This window comes from Lissotriton vulgaris, unplaced genomic scaffold (assembly GCF_964263255.1).
Source record: "Lissotriton vulgaris unplaced genomic scaffold, aLisVul1.2 SCAFFOLD_740, whole genome shotgun sequence".
NCBI classification, from domain to species: Eukaryota; Metazoa; Chordata; class Amphibia; order Caudata; family Salamandridae; genus Lissotriton; species Lissotriton vulgaris.
Window position 1 is genome coordinate 471,844 of NW_028242705.1, and position 21,687 is coordinate 493,530.

At 46.3% G+C, this 21,687-nt stretch overlaps 1 protein-coding gene across 1 annotated transcript in view; it reads right to left on the bottom strand.

Annotated features, from left to right (window-relative positions):
* The window catches only part of ULK2 (unc-51 like autophagy activating kinase 2), a 480,539-nt gene that overhangs the window by 133,202 nt on the left and 325,650 nt on the right, over nt 1-21,687 (bottom strand). Inside the window, exon 19 of the mRNA XM_086948387.1 lies at nt 10,176-10,384. Within this exon, the coding sequence (XP_086804513.1) occupies nt 10,176-10,384 (209 nt within the window). The remainder of the gene's footprint in view (nt 1-10,175; nt 10,385-21,687) is intronic.

The window sequence follows — 21,687 nt, forward strand, 5'->3', positions numbered from 1 at the left end:
CGCTGGACACATGGTGTCTGATTTAAAATGGTTGGTCATTGAGAAGGTGTCCTTGGGAAGAAGAGGGGGTAATTTACCTACTATCCTGAATACACGTGAATCCAAATGGATATCCCTTTTGGATTCTATAACAAATGGGCTGAACGAACAAGACAGTAGCCTGGCACAATTAGCAGCATTAGGATGATGTATCCGATTACTGTTGTTGTGCCCTAGTGTTTGCCTTCATAATTTGTACTTATGCTTGAGAAATGCACTAGTTACCTTATTCGCATCTGGTCCACAAGGTTCTTATTAAATCTTTGTACAGGAATGTGTGCGCTCGTTTACACTCTCATGCTAGAGAAGTGCACGAGCTGTACCTTAGGTATCAATGGTCTTTAATTGTCCTATATCATAATATGTGTACCTGTTTATACTAATATGCAAGAGAATGGTATGAGCTGCTCCACAAGGTTTTTATAAAATGCCTGGAGTGTGTGCGCTCGTTTTCACTTTCATGTCAGAGAAGTGCACGAGCTGTACTTTTGGAATCATTTGTCATTTATTTTTCCTGTATTATAAAATGGGTATTCGTTTATACTAGCATGCAAGACAATTACTTATGTCCCAAAAATCCCTTCGTTGGTCTAATGACTCACGGTACCCTTTCACACGCCACCAAATATTGAAAGGGTTCGTTTCATAATTACCTATATTAAATATATGTAATTTCCCCTATCAATACCGAATATTGTTTTAGATCTGGAGTCGACTTTGTAGCACCGACATACTTGTAGCCATTGAGTAACTCTTCCATGTCCTTGAACACAGTCTAAGAGTAGCTCCGCCCCCAACTCCGCGTAGCTGCCGGCGGAGTTTGCAGGGACGAGTCGGACTTCCTCGACTGCGCCTCTTCGTGGTTCAGTAAGTAAAATCGCCTGAACAGCTTTTAAACAATGATTTCTCGGTCGAGATTCAATTAACACTCCCGTCCTCCTTGACCCGTGATTTGTTTCCTTCTTAGGATTCATCTATCACGGAGCTTTCATTTCTAACGGGACGTTGAAATATGGCGGAATCCTCCTTGTGTACCTAGAAGGGTTGTCTCAATTAGCTTTGCCCTGTCGCCAATAGAAAAAGTTTTTCCAATAAGGTATGCTACGGGGCACTTTGGCTCTTTACTCGGAGCAGTTTTACTGTTTCAATCCACTATGTTACCAATATCGCTTGTCTTACTTTTTCACAGCGATTGAACACGCAACAGTGTTACAACAGAATCCCTTTTGGTTTTGCCCACACAAATATAATTGGCTCTATCAGCATTCTCCTAAGGTATGACTTTTTAGCTTTATGTAGTGATTTTTAAGACGTTCAACCACATAAGTATGTTACTAATTAGGGTGTCAAAACTTCCCAACAGTGATATCTCGTGAGGCAAAGTGACATCAGGCACCACATCCGAATCGCATAAACTACCAGCGTAATTACTCCTGTGTAGCTAATGTAAGTTATATTTGGAATTGTAGACTGTTATGTGTACGTTTTGCTTAATTTCACTAATAGACTAATAACATTGTTACACCTCTAACCGACAGTTGGTGTATCCTCGGAGCAGCTTGTCTTACCTGGAATAGCAACTTTACTTCAGCAATTTGATTGTTCTAAGCTGAAGTAAGTCTTTACTGAATAGGGTTCTTTTACCACGTTGTTTTTAAAGTCCTGGCTGGTTAATATTTTTCACTCTGCAAGCATGATTTATATCATTGAGTTTGAGCATGACTCTATGCTTGCTCTCTCTCACTTTCCTTGTCCGGAGGCTTTTTCAGGCTCGGACTCCATGGTTTAGTTTCACTTCATAAATAAAGTACTCTGCTAGACAGGATAATGACTGTTAGGTCACTTGAATTCATTGAATTGACCTTGGTTTTTTAATTTCACAGAAAGGACTGCCCCACCCTACTTCGTCTTCCCCTCCCCCTGCACCTGTCCTGATGAAGACCCCGTTAAAGGACCTAATGTAGCCTACGGTTAGGGGTCGAAACGTCGACCACTTTCCTTCTCCTTTGGGACCTCCGGCACATTCCCCTGACTACACTGAACTATGTATGTGACCATTGAATGTCCCCAGGTTGACGACTTTCCTTCTCCTTTGGGACCTCCGGCACATTCCCCTGACTACACTGAACTATGTATGTGACCGTTGAATGTCCCCAGGTTAATAGTGATACAATGTACGCCACAATTGTGTAGGCTTTGTGTTTCATGGAATAATTCCACTTGTGATTTGAAGACTGCAAATAACCCCTTCTCTACGACTCTGTGTACTTTTTTTGACTTTACACCTCTTTAAGCACAATTTTTTTCTCTCCCCTCTCCTTTCTCCCGTTTGGGGCTATTCACTTAACATGTATGAATGTAATGTCTTATTGACTTAAACCTAGTGTTGTTAAATAAATGACAATACTTGTTATGAGTAACCTGCGATTATTTTTGATTAATTGTTTTTGTCTTATAATTGTGTCAGTGTGTGCTTCACACAACACGTTCTCTTTGCGGGGACTCCTCTTTACACTTACTACAGATGAGATTGAGGACTAATTTGTATATATTGCGGAAGACTTCCGCTGGCGGCTTAATGGGGATGTTGTTGAATAAATAGAGGAATTTAGGTAGAAGTACCATTTTTACTATGGCCCTATCCGCTAGTGAAAGTGGACACTTGTTCCAGCGGTTAATTTTCTCCTCCAAACCGGAAATGACCTTCCCATAATTTGTGCGGATGACCAGTTCAGGGTCTCTGTCGTACCAAATGCCTAGATATCGCGTGGGTTCCTCCCGCCACTCTAGCGGGTAATCCAATGCAAATGAAACTGTGCTATCTGATAACGCTATTACTTGGACCAGTTAATTTGCAGGCCTGAATCTTGACCCAATGTTATGTATTCACGCAGTAAGGGATTGAGGTTTTGGGCCGGATCTCTAACATAAAGCACCATATCATCCGCATACAAGGATATGTGGAGGGGTGGAGGGGTCGTGTTGGGAATGGAGTGCCGTGTGATGATGGTGTTGCCTAATCTTGCATGCAAGTGGTTCTAGTACCAGTGCAAATAGCATTGGGGACAGGGGGCATCCCTGCCTTGTTCCTCTGCCTATTTTGATCGGGTCCGAGACGTAGCCGTTCCCTTTTACGCGGGCCGAGAGGTCAGTATATAGCATCGATATCCATTGCGTGAACATGATCGGAAAGCCCAAGCGCTGCAACACTGCATGTAAATATGTCCATTCAATCGTGTCAAAGGCCTTGGAGGCATCTAACCGCACCGCCGCAGCTTTGGTCTCGGGTGACAGGTAATGAGATAGTGCAAATAGCATTTGTGTATTGTGTGTCGTGGACCTCTCTGGTATGAAGCCAGACTGATCCGGCCTAACCAGCAACGGCATCGAGGGCTTGACCCGTGAAGCAATTACACTTGCAATAATCTTGGTATCTACGTTTATAAGTAATAATGGCCTGTATGAATCGCAGTTTTCCTGATCTTTACCCGGCTTCAGCAGCGCCACAAGCATTGCTTCTCGAAGAGACGCTGGAAGAGTTTGCTTTTCATGAGCATCTCCGTACATTCTTACCAGATGTGGGGCTAACAAATCCGCAAATGCCTTATAAAACTCGCCGGTAAATCCATCCAGTCCCCGCGCTTTGCCGTTAGGGAGGGCTTTAATTATGTTGGTGACTTCCTCAACCGTGACAGGACGGGATAGGTATGTTATGTTATGTTATGTTATACTTTATTTTTATAGCGCACGGCTACTCCAACGGAGTGTCCCGGCGCTTTGTTTGGCAACTCAGAAAGAAAAACATAGCAGAAAAGAGGATTTACAGACCAAACAGAATAACATAACTAAAGAGTAAAAAGCCAGGTTTTTAAATTTTTCCTAAAGGACAACAGATTCGAAGTGCATCGTAGAGCCAGTGGCAAGGTATTCCAAAGCTGGGGTGCCCTCACACTGAAGGAGCCCCCCCTCCACCCGGGCCTTCCTGACCCGGGGAACCACCGCGAGAAACAAAGACTCCGAACGGAGAGCTCTAGTTGGACGATAGAGGGCAAGCCTGCGCTGAAGGTATTTCGCTCCCGAGCCAAAGAGCGCCTTATGGGCCAGCGTCAATGCCTTAAAAACTATCCGCTTTCGGATAGGCAGCCAGTGGAGTGACTGTAGCAAGCCGGACACTCTGTCTCGTCTGCGGAGGCCAAAAATGGCACGCGCCGCCGCATTCTGCACAACCTGGAGCCGCTGCACAAGATAATCTGGGAGACCCAAGTAGAGAGCGTTGGCATAATCTAATCTTGAGCCAATCAGAGCGTGCACCGTTATCTTCCTATGCCCTTCAGTGAGCAAAGGGAGGAACTTTCGCAGCATCTTTAAGATTCCGAAGCATGTGCCCGAGAGGCCCAGAATCTGAGATATCATTGTCAGATTGTTATCAATTTTAACACCCAGGTTTTGTGCCACCTGGGATGCCTGTGCTGGAGGGAACATGTCGTTCGGCCACCATGCCTGCCAATCCGGGTCTAAGGTACAGCCAAAGAACAGCACCTCCGACTTGTCGGAGTTGCATTTAAGGCTGTTCTGCCGAAACAATTAAAGACCGCACCGAGTCTCGGTGCTCACATTGGGCCGGAATCCAGATTGTGAAGGGTGCAGCAAATTGTTCGTCTCCAGAAAGGCGGAAAGCGTGCTATGTACGTGCTTTTCCGTAATTTTAGCTAACGCTGGAAGAAGCGAAATAGGCCTGTAATTGGCCAACACCTCGGAGTCAGAGCCCGGCTTTTTGAGGAGGGGGATCACCATGGCCTGCTTCCATGCCTGTGGGACCAACCCTCCCTCAGGGAGCGGTTCAAGAGTTCTATGCACATCTGACAGCCATGCAATTTCCATATCCGCCATGTAGTCTAGCATGTCAGCCGTCGACACAGTGAGGCGCGATTCATACAGTTGCCCATAAGTGACTCTAAATTCATCCAGTATGCCCTTCATGTCGTACTTGACAGTGCCCACAGGGTCTCTTACCGTGTAAATGTATTGTGGGGCATGTCCAGTGCAGATTTTTTGAGCTAGGGCCCTACCAGGTCTACCTCCCTCCCCGTATGCCCTCGCCGTCTAGCGTTTCGAGACATAGTTAAGCTCATCAGTGGCATACTCCTGGTGTTCTGACAGAACCGTCTTTATTTCACCGAGTATGGTGGAGTCTCTTGAGTGTTCATATCGTTGCTCTAACTCACACAATTTGGATTCCCAAATATGTAATTGCTGCCTAATATCTTTAAGGATTCCCGCAGTGGTGCTAATGCATTTCCCCCTTATTGTCGCTTTAAATGCTTCCCATAACAGCCCCGGGTCCGCAGTTGTTGGAGCGTTGAGGTCAAAATATTCCACTATAGCTGTGTGAATGGTGTCTGTATATACGGAGCCTAGGAGTGCCGTGGTAATAAACTTCCAGGTGAAGGGAGGAGGGGTGTAATATGGCATTTGTAAGGAGAGTAGCACCGGGCTATGGTCAGAAAGTGTGCGCGGTAAGTGCTTAATGGAGGTCGTCCATAGAGAAACCTCTCCCGTCCCTAACCAGTAGTCAATTCTCGACCAGCTATTGTGCGCTGCAGTTATGTGTGTGGCTTCTGAGTGGTCTGGGTGTTGTGTCCTCCAAATGTCGCTTAGACGTAAATCTATTATAGCATCCTGTAGCGCCGCTAGCGCCCTTTTGTGTGGTTCCGCAGTATTTGGTGAGCGGTCTAGTCCATCCTTCAGGGCAATATTGAAATCACCCCCCCCCCCCCCCCCCCCCCCCCCCCCCCACACTAGGTTCACTACGTGTAATTCAGAAATGGTGTGCCATAGTTTAGTGTAGAACCAAAGTTTGTCTATGTTTGGACCATATGTGTTTATTAACGCTACATTTTGATTACGAATAATGCCAATCACTATGACATATCTACCTTCCGTATCCTTTAGAACACTCGAGACCTTGAAGTGAACTCCCTTGCTTTTGAGAATACTCACACCTCGAGAATAGGAGGAATAAATCGAGCTGTGTACTGCTTCAGCCCATCTATTACCTAGTGTTGTTGGTGCGTTAGCTGCAATATGCGTCTCCTGGAGAAATGCAATATCCACCTGGAGCCTATTAAAATAAGCAAATATTTGGCAGATTTGTTTTGGGCTATTTAAACCCCACACATTCCAGGTGATTAGGTTCAGCTGCGCCGATTTTACCACATTAGCGAGTAAAATATTTGTAACACATTAACTTGGTGACCCACTCTTAAGTATCTTATGATTTGGTAGAGCATCAAGAACAAGGTAATCAATAATGACGTTCATTCTGTGTGATCTGGAGTTTGCAATGCGTCTCAGGTACAGTGATCTGTGCGTAACAGCCCCAAATGCCCCCTCCCTCCCCCCTCCCACTTCAGCATCCCAACCTTGCCAAAGCCATATCCCTAAATTAGTTAAACTGTAGAAGAAACTTGTGTTGGGGGACACCCACATAGAGGGTCCACCAGGTGCGCACATCTCCATCCACATTGTGGATGTGGATGGGTGCCCTGCTTCAATTAACCCCTTCCCTGCTCATGACGAGCTCAGCTCGTCATGAGGCACAGTTGAGCTGTGCTTATGACGAGCTGACCTTGTCATGAACAATGGGAAAATATAATATTCAGCACAGGAGGAAAATATCACTAGCACCCAAGGTGTTAACAAACGTGAACGTAGTGCTGCAAATCATAGAACAACCGGTGCAATGGACATTTTGCAATGGGGTGTGACATCATATAACATTTCAGCATTTGGTCATATCTAGCAATATCGCCTGGATCCAATCATCCCCACCCAGGCCATGGTGATTTAGTTCCATTGTTAAGTCGCAACTTGTCTGTCATGTAAACAAAGGCAGTATGTATAGTAGTAAGACATCTTACGTGCATATAACTATAGTTGGGTGTTTTAGAGTTGGCACATAGTGGGCTGCCCAGTTTTCGGAACACCCTACCGTCTGGCAGTTCAAAAAGGTAGATGTCAGCGACATTCAGGTGCGGGACCACTGCAAATAGTATCAATAGTGCAGTTCGCCCGATCACTATCGACTTACAAAAAATAAAGCAACTGTGAGGCATAGGAAAAAACTCCCAAAGAGTCCCTAGTTTTTTTATATAGTCATGGGCTTCTTGCGGCGTGGGAAGTATCGTGGAGCGGCCTGCATGGGTTACTTTGAGTTTTGCTGGGTAGAGCATGGAGTATTCGACGGCCAGGTCTCATAGCTTTTTCTTTGCTGGGTGGTATTCTTTGCGGGCCAGTTGGACTGCCATGGTGTGATCCGGGTAGAATTCCAATGTATTACCCTGATGAGTGATGTCTCCCTTTTCCCGTGCCAGTCTGAGGACCGTATCTCTGTCCCTGTAATTCAGCAGACGAGCAATGATGATGCGTGGGGGAGCACCGGGCTTTGGTCGAGGCCCAAGGGAGCGATGTGCTCGCTCCACCCGGAACACTGGCGACAACTCCCAGTCTCCGAAGAGGTCTTTAATTAGATCTTCCACATATTTTTTCCATTTTCCCAGTGTTCGTCAATTCCGGAAGGCTTGCTATACGAACATTATTGCGGCGGGACCGCGCTTCCAAATCCTCTGTCTTGTTACGTAGTACTTCCAACGGTTTCTCCATATTGGCGCAGGACTTAGTGGTGTTACTGGATTCATCCTCTACCGCCGACAGTCTCGTTTCCGCCTCTACTAGTCTCTCTCCGTGTTTGTCCAATTTGGCGGCCATGTTGTCCACTCTTTGCGTTAGATTATCCAGTTTCCCATTCATTTCTTGTAGACTGCGCTCTTTGGCTCGGAGCACGCCCTCTATACCTTTCCCCTCTTCTGTATCATTTTCCCCCTCTGTCTCTGACAGGGCAGCGGCCCCCTTGTTTTGTTTTTTTGCCTCAAACTGGAGCTTCGGTTGCTGTTTCTCCGGCTTACCCATCTTGTTTGCATGGCACGGTAGGCTCCAGCTTCCACGCGGGACAACGCTAATGGTGGAGAGTGCTCTAGTTGTTGAGGTCACACGGAGACAACAGGGCCACTAGAGTTGTGATGTAGTTGTAATGGAACAGATGCCAGGGGGCGATGACCAGGTCGACAGTTTTGCGAGTAGCACACTCCAGCTCTCCGTCACGCAGGAACGCTCAGTTCAATAGCCAATTACGCATATGGGGCCATACCAGCAGTACAGCCGGTGGCCTCGGGCTCCGCTCCAATATAAGATTTGCGCTCCCGGTTGTCCCGGGCGATGAGCTGCAACGGACTTCCTCTCAGGGGCGTTGGATCCATGGGCTGCGCGCCAGTGTGGTATAGCGCTCGAGTAAGAGTACGGTTTTGGCAAAGCACGTCTCCTTTCTCAGTGTCCATGCCAGTCAGGCAGGCAGGCGTAACATCGTGTGCGGACGGGGACCCGTGCCCCAGCCACCTCATAACGCACCTTCGCCGTTATTAATGCTTATAGCCCATATCGCAGTGTACTATAGACTGTACACGTATGTATTGTGTAAGTTACTTTAGGATCTCCGAGCCGGCAGGAATTTGGAGCACAGTATTTATGTTTGCCCTGGGAGCCCTATAGCAACGCCAGTCCGCCATGTTAAATCATATCCATCGTGTCTTGCCGCTTCGTGAGTAGCGCTACACCGAGACGCATCAGTTGCAATCACAGGTTGGATGCAGGTGCAGAGCGTCTTGTATCGGGTGGTTGTTGTATACAGTGGGTACAGGCATTAAAATATTGTCCTCGCTCCTTTTACAGTCTTATCACGGTCTCAGTCTCTTTGCGTTCCACCGGAGCCGCCATTTTGCCCACTAACGATGCCTCGTGCAACGCATCCCTCTGGGTACTCACATGCAGCGTGTTACGTGGTGAGGTGTCGGTCGCTCCCTCTTACAGCCTTGCTAAGTCCCAGAGAGTCTTCAGGGATCACGTTAGGACAGACCCCATACGCCGTAGAAGCTCCTCATTGCTCCGCTTCATATCGCAGGCGCCGCCATTTTGGGACATCGGCCGCAGTGCTCACCCTTTTTGCCTCACAAGCGGCTCTTCAAGCGATTATCGGCACAATGACACCCGCTGGTCATTGCCCAGGTGTTCCGACGCTGATATCTTCTAATAGAATTTATAGCGCTGCCAGCAGCACAGCGTTTTTTGCGGCAACAGTCACCCGTCCGGGGGAGTTGCCTCAGGAGCCAGCCATTCCGCAGTGCGCCCTCTAACGGCCCCCCAGACTGTTTGGAAATCTTCAACAGCTGCATTATAGACCTGCTGTAATCTATCAAAACTCTATTGTATGCACCAATGTTGTAACTTCTTGGGTGCGCAATGTCTCCACTGACGTGCATGGCTCTACCAGGTGGTGCTGGAGAGCTATTGCAGGGGAATACATGTCCAAAATCAGTGTGGTGACCCTGTAGAACATTTTTAAGGTGAGGAAACTGCAGGAAGAATCATTTATCAAAATTGTGAGTTTAATAGCTACTGACAACAAATGAATGATTCTTTTTTTCTTCATCACAACAAATTGTATGTTTTAAATGTGGCCCAAGTATTGGTACACATTTCTGAAAGTAGAACAATAAAATACATAATCAATAAAAGTGACTAATGAATCCATAGTGCAATAACATTTACTTTCAGATTTAAAAATGTCTATATTTAGTTGCCCATGTCACAAGTTATTAGAAATAAACCAAAAGAACTCTATGAACCAGGAGATCAGAAATAGCTTACAGTTAATGCCTGGGTGGCTTGTGTACCATAAAAAGGAAATAAGACTATTGATCAGTACTGTTAATTTCTTATTAAAACACATTAACAAAACTCCTATATGAAATGTGTATCTTCACCATAGCTAAGCAATCACTTCACAATTCAGGCGCAACAAGGCGACCAAATGTAATTTTGATAGTGTTTGTGCAATACAGTGGTGAAATAGTTTCCACAGCCAGCATTCAAGTAACTGCTACCACCTATTCCTCTACATAAAACCATCATGTTATGTACAAACTGTTGGTCACACACTAAATGTTTTAGGAGGCATGATTACAATATGTTAGAACCTCCCTTCCAAATACAGAAGACGGTCGGACAACTTTTTTTAATCTTACCTCCATCAAGGTCTCCTCTGGTAGCTCAGGGGCTTCGAACGTAATGAAGTCTTCCAGGCTAGGCGGGGACGTTCCATAGGACATATACCTTGAATATGGCGCTGCATCTGCCGCTGGCGGGGAGGAGCCCAAGTATGCAGCTGGGGGGGAGCCAATGTGTACCCGCCCACTGGTGGAGCACAGAGATCCCCCAGAGCTGTTCGAACCAACTGAAACGAATCGGAAATGCATTTATAGCACAGATTTCCACTTCATTGATTCGCACAAAGGCATTGGTTTCTAGTTTGCTTAGGAGCAGCCATCCCCAGAAGAAATGTAGGAGATATGATGGGATACAGTAAGAGAAAAGTGCAACTGGGATCAAGTGAGTCCATCACTAAGTGCAGATTGGAGGAAGCGATAATAAAACAACTGTATCATGCTCCATGAGGATATATCTAAGAAAGTTCTTCACAGTTAGAATCAACTGGCAAATATGAATGATGTACCGGTATTTAAGAAGGTGCGGCCAGTTGGCTGCAATACAGGTTAAGCCAGGCAGATAGCTTTTTGATCAACATAATGTTATGAGATGGATTGGTGACTCTATTATCTCATGGGGTTATGTTATCTTATGTTAATGTCATTTATAAGGCACTCGAATCACCCCAAAGGGTATCTCGGCGCAACCAGGCCACAAGGCAGGTGGTGCAGCTAGCTCAGAACAAAATTGTCTTCAGTAATTTCCTAAAACAAAAATGATCCGCACAGATCCTGATATAGTGTGGCAGGTTGTTCCAATATAAAGGAGCCAAATAAGAAAAGGACCTGCCACCCAAACGGGCCCTCTTAACACGAGGAATGATTAACAGTGATTTATTACTTGATCTCAAGTCTTGGTGGGCAATAGTGTCTATGTTTGGTACCCAAGTAAGCTGGGCGTGTACCAGGTAAGGTTTTATTTGTAAGACATCATCATTTTAAAATGATACTCTTCCAAACTGGAAGCCAATGCAAGGACTGAAGAAGGGGGGGTGGGGAACGTGGCCCAGTTAGCAAATTGCAAATGAGTCGAGCTGCGGTGTTCTGCGCCAACGGTAATTTTTATAGCAACGTCTTGTTTGCTGAAGCCAGCAACATGTTGCAGTAATCCAAGCAACTAATCACAAGGGTCTGGACCATCTTTTTCCTTGCAGAAAGTGGAAGGACGGGGGGGGGGGGGGGGGTCTTTTCAACAAGTGCATGATATGGTATCAGGAACCTGAAGTAGACATCACCTGCTCTTTCACTGTATGAGGTTGGTCCAGGCGAACTCTCAAGTTCTTAACCACCCACTTGGGTTTAGGAAAAATTCCACGTTCAGCTGGCTACCAGTCAGCAGTCCAAATTTGTTGCGCCTTGCCAAACAGCATAATCTCAGTTTTTTCCGCATTCAGCTGGAGACCGTTTTCTATCATCCATGCCATTATATCAACTGCTGTCAGCCCATCTAAAAAACATTGTTTTGTTTTGTCTAGGTCTTTCTCAAAGGAGATTAATAGCTGTGCATCATCTGCATATGTAATGATCTCGAAACTGAAGGCTCTTAAAATATGTTGAAGAGCAGAGGGCTAAGACAAGAGTCCTGTGGTACCCCTTTGTCTAGTAAAATGGTACGAGATTTAAAAGAGCCAAAAAAGATGTTTTTGGTTTTGTTGGACAGAAAATCGTCAAGCCAGTTTGGGGCTGTCCCATGAATGCCAATCTCTTGTAGACTATATATTAGTTTGGGATGGGACACTGTATCAGAAGCAGCCGACAGGTCGAGCAAAATTAGCTGAGCTGGTATATTTGCATCTAGTGAACCTTTAATATGGTCGGTCACCGCTACCAAGGCAGTCTCAGTGCTGTGGGCAGTTCTGAAACCCGATTGTGATGGGTCTAAGATGTTGATGGCCTCAAGGAACTCTGAAAGTTGTTTGTTAATTAGTCCGTCCAAGAGCTTACCCATTAAAGGAAGCTATGAGATTAGACCATAATTAGAGAGGTTTGAATATGCTAGATTAGCCTTTTTTTAATTTATTTTTTAATCAGCTTTTCCAAGTGGTAGAGATTTTTCCAGAGTTTACCGAAAGATGGAATATCGAATGTATGGCAGGATCCAACTGATAGGAGAGAGCAACAGTGATCTTGGCAGAACAAATATCCAGAGGAGAACCCGATTTGGCTGAAACAAGAGTCATCTGTATTTCTTCCAAGGAGAATTCTTTGAACTTTCTCAAGTTAGGGACGCCATAGACAGGAGGAAGTAAAGAACACCCAGTTTCTTCCAGATGACAGGGAAAATTCTAATAGATTATATTTACTGTTTCCTCAAAGTGATTAGCCAAGGAATCACAAAAAGACTCAGATTGCTGGATGGCTGGAGAACACGCTCTAGGGTTTACAAAATCATTTAGGACTTTAAAGAACTTTTTTAAAGTGTTTTTCGACTAAGAAATTTGATTTGAGATGTATAGTTTCCGAGCTATCTTTATGTTATGATGGTAGCATGTAAGTGTTCCTCAATACAGCTCCCCGTCACAAGTATTTTTTTTTAACACCTTCACCGTCTTTCCAATTTTTTACATAATGCCTTCTCCGTTCTAAGAGCTGACGTATACCAAGGGGCATTGATACCATAAGTCAAATTATAGTTCCTTTGAAAAGGGATGATCTTATCAAAGGCCGAGGCAACAATGAGGCAATCTTTGTTACAAACGTTCCTCGAGAAACACTAGTGGCAGTGTGCTAGATCGGCTTAGTGCACTACATCTGAACAAAAACAAAGCAATATATATAGCAGATAAACTTGAAATGGGATAGTATTAAAAACATTGCAAAAAAACGTACTTGTAGCATGGACAGAACGGAAAATCTGTGAGTATCGCAGACCACTGTGGGACATTTATAATCGGAGTCTGCCTCATTGTTGATGTTCGGTTTTACCTATGAGTATCTTGCTTTGTCTTATCTATATACATATGCTTGTGTTGACAAGAATGTTACATAAATATGTCAAACCCAATTCCCTCACCAGTAACCACCACTCCTGAAACTCGGCCATCCCCACCGGGATAAGCATGCTAACCATCAACTATGGGGCCTTACAGTTTTGACCACATAAGACCTTGACTGCTTTAACCACTTGATATTACTAACCCGATGAAAATAACGAGTCTGCCAGCTCCATCTTCTAACATTACTTTGATCAAAAAGTCATGCGCCTGACTTATCCTGGATTGCAAACAACTGGCAGCAGCTTTTTAAATCGCAATACATCGTTCATATTTGCCAATTGATTCGAACTGTGAAGCACCTACTTAGATATATCCTCATGGTACATGATACAGGTGTTTTGTCTTTGCTTCCCTCACTTTGCACTTGGTGATGGACTCAGTTGATCCCAGTTGCAATTTATGACTTACTATATCCCATTATATCTCCTGCAGCCTTCAGAAAGCCCCACGCTAATGGACAATGGGGGGGAAACACGTGTCGGCTGCCTCGACATCTGTCTACTTGTGAAACATTCTATGTATGATGTGAATACATTCTGAAACAACACACAAGAAGCGGTATTCATATTTATTACAGTGCAGAATATCTGGATAAAGGAACAATGATATATTCAAATCAATTGGGAGGAAGCGCTCACACCTTAACAAACTTTGATATAGAGGCATAGAAGGTCCTAAACCTGAGGAGCGATCCACTCACAACAAAAAGGGTAATGCCCAACAGGGAGGGAGAACTGGACCTTGTAACTCAATACCATCCCCAGAAGAAATGGTGAACTGTACAATGAAAGAGGAGAGCTCAGGGTAAAATTATGCCTCATATATAACAGAGACGTAACCAAACGTGCCTTTTACGATTAAGGTTTTATGTACAAGGCATACACAGTTTGCATAACCGAGCAAGCACAATGCTGGAGCTCACACTCCTATGGTGGCTCCTCTGGAGCTCACCAACTAATGACCCCAGGAGTCTGCAAGTAGTGAGCACTCACTCCCAGACAAATGTCCTGCCTCTGAAAGGAAGGGCAGGTGGCAGCATCAAGTGCTTGGAGGCAAAGCCTGACACGTGGCAGTCTACTCCTAGCTCTATCTGCCTGTCAGACAAGGCCAGGCAAGCTCGTCTGCGCTCGTCCGCGCCGAGACCGGGCCGAGGGCCATACCCCCTATGCCTCAGACACCAGAGACCAGGCTCTACAACGCTGAAAATCTTCACAGCCTAAGGCCCCCTGCTACGAACTGCCCACGGCACCGCTATGCAGCTGAAAACATTCCACAAACATGCCCTAAATGTAATTCTACTCTTAAACCTAAGCCCATAGCAGCACTAACCTACGAGTATCATATGCTCCTGTTAAATTGCAGATCCCTGCCGAAACACAGGACAGAAATCGCCCTATTAGAAGAACTCACCCCGGATATACTATTCCTAACAGAAACATGGCTCACCACAGACTCCGATCCTGCCTTAGCTAGCGCTCTCCCTCCTGGCTTTCAAATGACCCGGAAGGACCGGCCTGATGGGAGAGGTGGAGGTCTAGCAATTATCCATAAAGAGCAGTTTCAGTGCCGTGTTATCCCCGAAACCATCCCCGACTTTGAGTGCCTCGCAGTCAGCATTGACCTCTCACCGAATAATTTTTCTCCGGAACTCTTATCTACCGTCCCCCAGGTCCCCTTAAGCAATTCCACCTCCTTCTTCCGCAGACCGTCGCAGACCGCGTTAGCACCACGTCATGCTTCACTTTGCTAGGCGATCTCAACCTGCATTTTGACTCTACATCAGATCAGGCAGTCACCACACTGACAGACGACCTAGCTGGGCTACAACTCACCCAATATGTCAAAACCCCCACCGATGTCAAGGGCCACCTATTGGACCCATTATTTAGCAATTGTGCCTACCTTACAGCTGACCCGCCGATCCCTCTCCCGTGGACAGATCACTTCCTTGTGCCCTTCACATGGACCACATTTAAGCCTCTGCAGAACGGACCCACCACTAAAATTACCCGAGCCTGGTCCCGCCTCTCAGTTGACGAGTGGTCTTCCAAGCTCTCCATTAACCAACCCTCTTACAATGAGGATCTAGGCCTAGCCAATCAGGCCTATGCTAACTGGATCACGCAAACTCTCGATAACACCCTCCCAAAAAATAAAATCACGCTAAAACGCGCCCACAAAACAGATCCCTGGTATACGGAGTCTCTCAGGGACAAGAAACGCCTATGTAGGAAAAACGAAAGACGCTGGCGTTTAGACTACTCACCAGGCAGCAAACTCTGTTACCGAGAATCAATCAGAGAATATAAAGCTGAAATCAAAACCGCCCAGACCACTTATTTTTCGAACAAAATCCTCCAGGTCAAATCAAAACCCAAAGAAATTTTCCACATTGTGAAAAAATTATCCAAACCCCCTCCCAGCTTGCACGTTACAAAATCGATTACCCATTGCAACAATGCTGCTGAGTTTTTTCATCAAAAAATTAATACCATCTACTCTACCTTTCCCCCCAGCAACATCACCTCCCTAACCCAGTCCAACGTAGCTCTACTCACCTCTCCTCCCCAGCATCAACATACTCTGGATCACTTCCCTCTTTTTGATCTCGCCACTCTAGAAAACACAGCCCGGAAAATAAAAACTGGCTCACCTGACGATCCAGCCCCTCCAGACATCCTAATGTCAGCATCTCAACTCACTCTCTCAATCATCAAGGATGTACTGAACGCATCGATCACTTCTGGCACAGTCCCCCCAGTCTGGAAACGAGCTATGGTCCGCTCACTACTAAAAAAGCCGAACCTGGACTCGTTAGACCTCAGCAACTACCGGCCAATTTCTCTGCTGCCGTGGCGGAGCAAAATCTTAGAAAAATTCATTAACCACCATCTGGTAAATTTCTTAGAAGACTCACAACTGCTAGACCCCACCCAAACGGGCTTCAGACCCAAACACGGGAACGAGACCGCCCTCCTCATGGTCATGGAGGAAGCCAGAAAAATCCTGGATCAGGGAGGATCAGTGGCAATGATCCTCCTTGATCTCAGTGCAGCCTTCGACACGGTCAGCCATGACACCTTGCTGCACCGTATGTCCAACGTCGGAATTAAGAACAAAGCCTGGCGCTGGTTTAAATCTTTCCTGGAGGACAGATCCTTCCGAGTCTTTGACGGTGAGGCGGTCACCACTAGTAGGCCACTGAGGGGCTCCTCCTTAAGTCCCGCCCTTTTCAACATCTATATGAGGCCACTGGCTGATGCCGTCCGCCGTTTTGGGATTAAGATCATCTCTTACCCGGACGACACACAGCTGGTGGTCTCACTGGCGCAGACAGCCAACCCACCTGCGTCAGGCGGTCTGAGAGACTGCTTAAAAGAAGTAAAAAGCTGGATGTCCTTATCATCCCTTTAACTGAATGGGGACAAAACGGAGCTGATGCTTCTGGGACCCTCCGACCCCCTCCTCTTCAACTCTGTGGCCCTCCGAACTAGGCCACCCTCCAGCACCCAAGGACAACATCAAGAGCCTTGGGGTATGGCTGGACAGTTCCCTTTCATTCAAGACCCAAGCCACAAAACTCTCTGCAACCTGCTTTGGCCTCCTCAAAATGCTTAAGAAAATCTTGCCCCTCCTCCCTATGGAAGCCAAGCAGGTAGCAATACAGGGCTTGATACAGTCCCGCCTGGATTTTAACAATGTGTTGTACCTTGGCGCCCCAGATTACACCCTATGCAGGCTTCAGATAGTACAAAATTGTGCGGCCCGTCTACTGCTCGAACTTCCCCGATCACAATCAGTGAGGTCCGGTCTGGTCAACCTTCACTGGCTACCAGTGCGTCAAAGAATATGTTTCAAAGCCATGTACATTGCACATCAGGCTTTCTGGGACACAGGTCCTGTGATCACCCGGGATCTAATCACCCATTACCTACCCACCAGAAACCTCCGCTCTAGTCAGACCTTCTTAGCCACACCCCTCAGAATAAAAAAAAACCAGGTCGGGCGGCAGAACGTTTGCCTTTAACGCAGCCAAAACCTGGAATACTCTCCCTCTGCATCTAAGATCCAACTCCGACTACTCTTCATTCCGAAAGCAATTAAAAACTTTCCTCTTCAACCTTCCCTACTAATCCTCAGGCAGTCTCTCTAGGGGTCCCCTTTATTTATTTATTTTCAAAGTTTTATATAGCGCGAACAAGATCTTTGCAGATATCAGAGCGCTTTACAAGGACATGGGGTGATAGCATAATAGTAGGTAATAGTTGAGGTAGTTAGGTACGATATGCATAGTTACATAGGTAGGTCAAAATACAAGAGGTAGGTCATAGTTGAGGTAGTGTAGGTACAAGGTGCATAGTCAAACAGGTACGCCAATAATATGAAAGTACAAAAAGAGGGAGCATATACTTGTTTAAGCGTGCTTAAACTACTTTTGTAAATAGCATAGAGGTAGGCATAGTTGCGGTAGGAGAGTACAGGGTGCATAGTCACGCAGGAGAATCAGTAATACAACAGTAGGTAATATTTGAGGTGGTGTAGGTACAAGGTGCAAAGTCAGATAGGTACTTCAATAATATAAAATAAGATATACAGAGAGGGAACGTATACAATCAAGTGAGTCGATAATACAAGTAATACAAATAGACCAAGGGGTCAGGTAGGTAGTACAGCGCGGAGTCCTGGGAAATACAGAATAATAGTTCATGTGTATTTAGCCATGAGGATCGCTTTTACTTCTTTCTTAAAAAGTTTGTTGGAGGAGATGAGCCTGGTTTCAGGAGGGAGTGAGTTCCAGATCCTAGGCGCCATTTCTGAGATGGAGCGTTTATAGGTTTTTACCTTCCGAAATCTTCGAGGCTTCAGCAGAAGATTGTTTGTGCTTCTAGTAGTTCTAGAGCCGCCCGAAATTGTCAGCTTTTGAGAGAGGTAGGCGGGTGAGTTCATGTGTATAGTCTTGTGTGTCATGCAGGCGATTTTCAGATGTATTCTGGCTTCAAAAGGTAGCCAGTTCAGGGATTTAAAGTCAGGGGAAATATGCAAGTGTTTTTTTGAACCAGTGATGAGTCTCGCTGCAGCGTTAAGGGACGCTCTTAGGGGTGCCGTTGTGGTTAGGGGGAGCCCACAGAGGGCAATGCTGCCGTATTCTATGTGCGGGATGACTATAGATTGTACTGCAGTTTGAAAGTCTTTGGCTGGAAGGAAGGGTTTGAGTTTTCTCAAGGTATTGATTTGGAAGTTCGCTCCTTTGGTTGCCTTGCTGATGTGCTGATGCATGTTGAGATTGGCGTCAAGTGTTATGCCTTAAGATTTTGCTGAGTCAACGACCGTAGGTTATACATTGAGAGCAGTTAGGTGCTTGAGCTAAGTTTGAGCGGTAGAGATTTTAGCGGGCGGTGAGATCAGGAGGAACTCAGTCTTCAACGCATTGAGTTTGAGGTGATTCTCTGCAAGCCAGGATTGGGTGTTTCTGATCGTGGAGTTCAGAAGCATGATGTCCTTGGGGGATTGTATTTTGAGATAAAGGTGGGTGTCGTCGGCATACATGTGAAAGTGAACATTGGATGCTTGTAACAGAGTAGTGAGAGGTTCCATAACTAAGTTGAACAGTGTAGGAGATAGGGAGGAACCTTGAGGGACGCCTAACGATACAGGTACCGAGGAGGACATCAGGTTGTTGCTTTTGAATCGTTGAGAACGGTTGTGTAGAAAGGAAGTGAACCACTTGAGAACAGTCCCAGATATACCCATTCTTGTGTTTAATAGTTCGAGTAGGTTCTCATGTTTAACTGTGTCGAATGCTGAAGAGAGATTAAGAAGGATGAGGAGGCAGGTATCATTTTGGTCTAGGATTTGGAGGGTGTCGTCAACTATGTGAGTCATAGCAGTTTCGGTACTGTGCCCTGCTCGGAAGCCTGATTGATGAGGGTTGAGGAGATTATTTATGTGATTAGTCAGTTGTAGCTGTACGCATTTTTCCAACAGTTTAGCGAGCGTGGGAATATTTGTAATAGGACGGTAATTGTTTAGATCAGTGGGATCTCCTGTTGTTTTTTTTAGTAACGGTGTGACTTGTCCGACTTTGAGGGCGTTAGGGATGGATCCTTGTTGAAGAGAGCTATTGATGATCTTAGTCCAAAGTGGGAGGAGCGACAGGGTAAAGACTTTTAAAACGTTAGCAGGAAGGGGGTCAGAGAGGTGATTTGATGGTTTCAGGGTGCTGAGCAGTCTGCCAATTTCTTCTTCGGAGTAGGTGCCAAAGGATGACCATGTAGCATTGTTCTTTGGTTCAGGCACTGCTGTGTGTTGGGGGTTGGAGTAAAGGATTGCGTCATTGAGGAGATCGCTTCTTATGTTGTCGGTTTTTTGGTTAAAGAAAGCAGAGAAGTCTTCACAGGAAGGTGTAGCGCCCATGGTGCGGAGTGTCTGGGGTTGTTCTTTGGATTGTGTTCTGATTAGCTCAAACAGTTTTCTTGGGCGGTTTTTTGCTTGGGCGAGCTGGAGGCTGAAGAAATCTCTTTGAGCGTTTTATTTTCCTGAAGTAGGCGTTTCTCTCTTTTTTCAGAGTTTTTAGGTGCAGTGCAGAGGGGGCTGATCTCCAGGTGCGCTCTGCCATTCGCATGGCCCGTCTATCTTCATTGAGGCTCCCGTCATACCATGGGTTGGAGATCTTGGACGCGACTCTTTTCAGTTGCATGGGTGCAGCCTCATTGATTATTGTGGTCATAGCATTGAAATAATGGTCAGTCAGCAGTTGAACGTCCATAACGCCGGACAGAGGAAGTAAGAGATTGTAGCTGTTAGGCGGTAAGGAGTTTGGGTTGAGTTTCTTCATGTCTCTTTTCCAAACTTTGGGCTTGGAGGGTTGAACTGGGTTAAATTTAACTTTTTCATTGATGAAGAAGGAGACAATATGATGATCTGACCAGTCACAAGGTTGGATTGACTCAAGTTGAATAGAGTCCTCTTTGGAAATGATGAGGTCAAGGATAGAGCCTTTCTCATGGGTCGGGCTATTGCAAATTTGGGGGAGATCAAGGGCAGTCTAGGAAGTTTTTGAGGCTATTCACCACTGTGTCACAGCGATCATTCCAATGGAGATTGTAGTCGCCAAGGAAAATGTGGCTGTTTTGCCGTCCTGAGTTGGTTGAGATTATGTCCATGAGTTGTTGGGAGAAGGAGAGCTTGTCCCCAGGTGGGTGGTATATGATGTGTAGTGAGCATACCGGCTTGCTTTCGCTGATGACATCAAGGCAGAGGTATTCACAGGAGGTAAGAGAGGGGGCTGTCGCTTTAATAACTGAGAGGTTGCTTCTGTAAATACAGGCAATTCCACCGCCTGTCTTTTTGGACCTGTCAAGTCTACTGATACTGTAGTTGGGGGGGACTAGGATATCCATGATAGGTGTAGAAGAATCAGACAACCATGTTTCAGTCAGAATGGCTAGATCCGGTTCCAGAGACAAGATGAGATCGGCGACCCCTGCGGAATGTCTTTGGGCCGATCTGCAGTTGAGAAGTATGCATTTGAGTCTGGGGGCGCAGAGGGTGGAGGAAGGTTTTATAGTGAGGGGTAAATTTTTGAGGTTGTTGGGGACGGAGCCTCTGGTGTTATGCGTGTGGTGTGGTGCCTGAGGGGGTTAGAGAGAATCGTTGGGATGGACAGGTGGTTGGAGGCTAGGCGATTTTGGGGAGCCGAGACGTAAGAGTGGAGAAGGGTGTGTATGTCATGGTCTGAGAGCGTATTGGTAGTGCGTCTGGGGCGATTGGTGGTATTGCGGGAGGGGATAGAGGTCCAGAGTGGGGCGTGTTGTGTGGTAAGGCGAGTAGGAAGTGAGGGGAGAGTGTTGTTAGGTATAAAGGTGGTGGTGGGGGGGGTGTCTGAGGTGTGTGATGAGCAACTCTTTGACGGTGTGTAGTTCTTCTTTCATTTGGAGGAGGGTGGACATAATCATGTCCAGCTTGGTGTTGGGTACGGAGTTGGGGAAGGGTACTGGCGGTGAACAGGAGTATAGGTTACTGGAGAGGGGGGGGGGAACAGGGTGGAGAGGTGGTGCTGGGGAAGGGGTTGGAAAAGTTAGAGAGAGGGTTGGTGCTAGGGTGGGTGTTGGCTTTGTTGGGCAGGGCGACAGTGCTAATAGGGGAAGGGTAAGTGGGGGAGGTGTGGAGGCTGGGGGTTGCGGGGGTGGAGGTGGGATAGTGGGGAGTGAGAATGGGGGGTGAGAGGTTGAGGGAGGGGTGAAGGCTAGGCGTGGCGGGAGGGCCAAGTGTGGGGGGGAGATAGGAGGAGAGTCATGTTGTGTGGGGTGCAGTTGGGGGAGGAGGAGTGTTCTGAGAAGATTGGTGTGCGGGACGGAACGGGAGTGCAAAGTGTACAGGGGGATATGGGAAGAGCGAGAATCATGTTGCGTTGGGTGCAGTTAGGGGAGGAGGGGTGTTCTGAGAGGCTAGTCGGAGGTGTGATTGGCGGGATATGTGGGGGAGGGGACGAGGCT